The sequence below is a fragment of the Volvox carteri genome (assembly GCF_000143455.1).
Source record: "Volvox carteri f. nagariensis unplaced genomic scaffold VOLCAscaffold_388, whole genome shotgun sequence".
In the NCBI taxonomy this organism is placed as follows: domain Eukaryota; kingdom Viridiplantae; phylum Chlorophyta; class Chlorophyceae; order Chlamydomonadales; family Volvocaceae; genus Volvox; species Volvox carteri.
In genome coordinates this window covers 1-814 of record NW_003307917.1, presented here as the reverse complement: position 1 = coordinate 814, position 814 = coordinate 1, and the positions used below count along the sequence as shown (strand labels likewise).

The following is an 814-nucleotide window of genomic DNA, read 5'->3' as shown; positions in this document are numbered from 1 at the left end:
ACGGCGAGGCGGCCGACCTAGTTGAAACCCTACGGATACGTGTTGTCCTGTTGGAAGTCCTCGCCCAGGCTCGCTCAGACCGGTGGCGGGAACGGGCGGGAGGTGGGCAGGGAAATACACACACAGGCACGTTGTTAACCAGCTAGCAGGGGACGCAACGAGCACAGACTTTGCACAGCAAAACGATATGGGCAGTTGTGCACAAAATGCAGAAACGTACTAATACGCACACAGGCGGATCGCGGGCAGTTGGGAAGAAACTTTGCTCCGAACGTATGTACGACATCACTACATCACGAACGGACACAAAGTGGCACCCACGCAGTGAACATACGGGGAAAGACCTTCATGCCGTACTCCCTACGCGCCGTACCTTGCCAAGGTACAACAACTTCATACCGAAATCCCCCTCTGTCACCAACTCGTCTATCCATGTGCAACACGTCTTGCTCTGTGCTGTCCGGCCATGATCTGCTTTATGATGCAAACAAAAGAAGACTGCACAAGCACGTCGCATGCGGCACAACCACAAAAAACCACAACAGACAACAGCGCTTTACAACCAACTAACGAACAAGATGTAACGCCCTGCAAAATTGTACAATGACGTACATAGGGCAGCGTTTAACAAGGAAATGCATCGCACAGACAAGGGATGCGTTTAACTAGCGCGTGACTCACCGGAGGTACGACAAACCGTGACGTGGACACGCTGAAAGCTGACGGCGAGATGCCGACGACGAGGCGGCCGACGGCAAAGCGGCCGACGGCGAGGCGGCCGACGGCGAGACGTCCATGGCGAGACGTCCATGGC

General features: G+C 55.0%; 1 protein-coding gene across 1 annotated transcript in view; it reads right to left on the bottom strand.

Annotated features, from left to right (window-relative positions):
* The window catches only part of VOLCADRAFT_101127 (uncharacterized protein), a gene marked incomplete at both ends in the record, with an annotated part of 8,525 nt that extends 7,728 nt beyond the window's left edge, over positions 1-797 (bottom strand). The window contains one exon of the mRNA XM_002959582.1: positions 682-797. Within this exon, the coding sequence (XP_002959628.1) occupies positions 682-797 (116 nt within the window). The remainder of the gene's footprint in view (positions 1-681) is intronic.
* Positions 798-814: the final 17 nt, after the last annotated feature.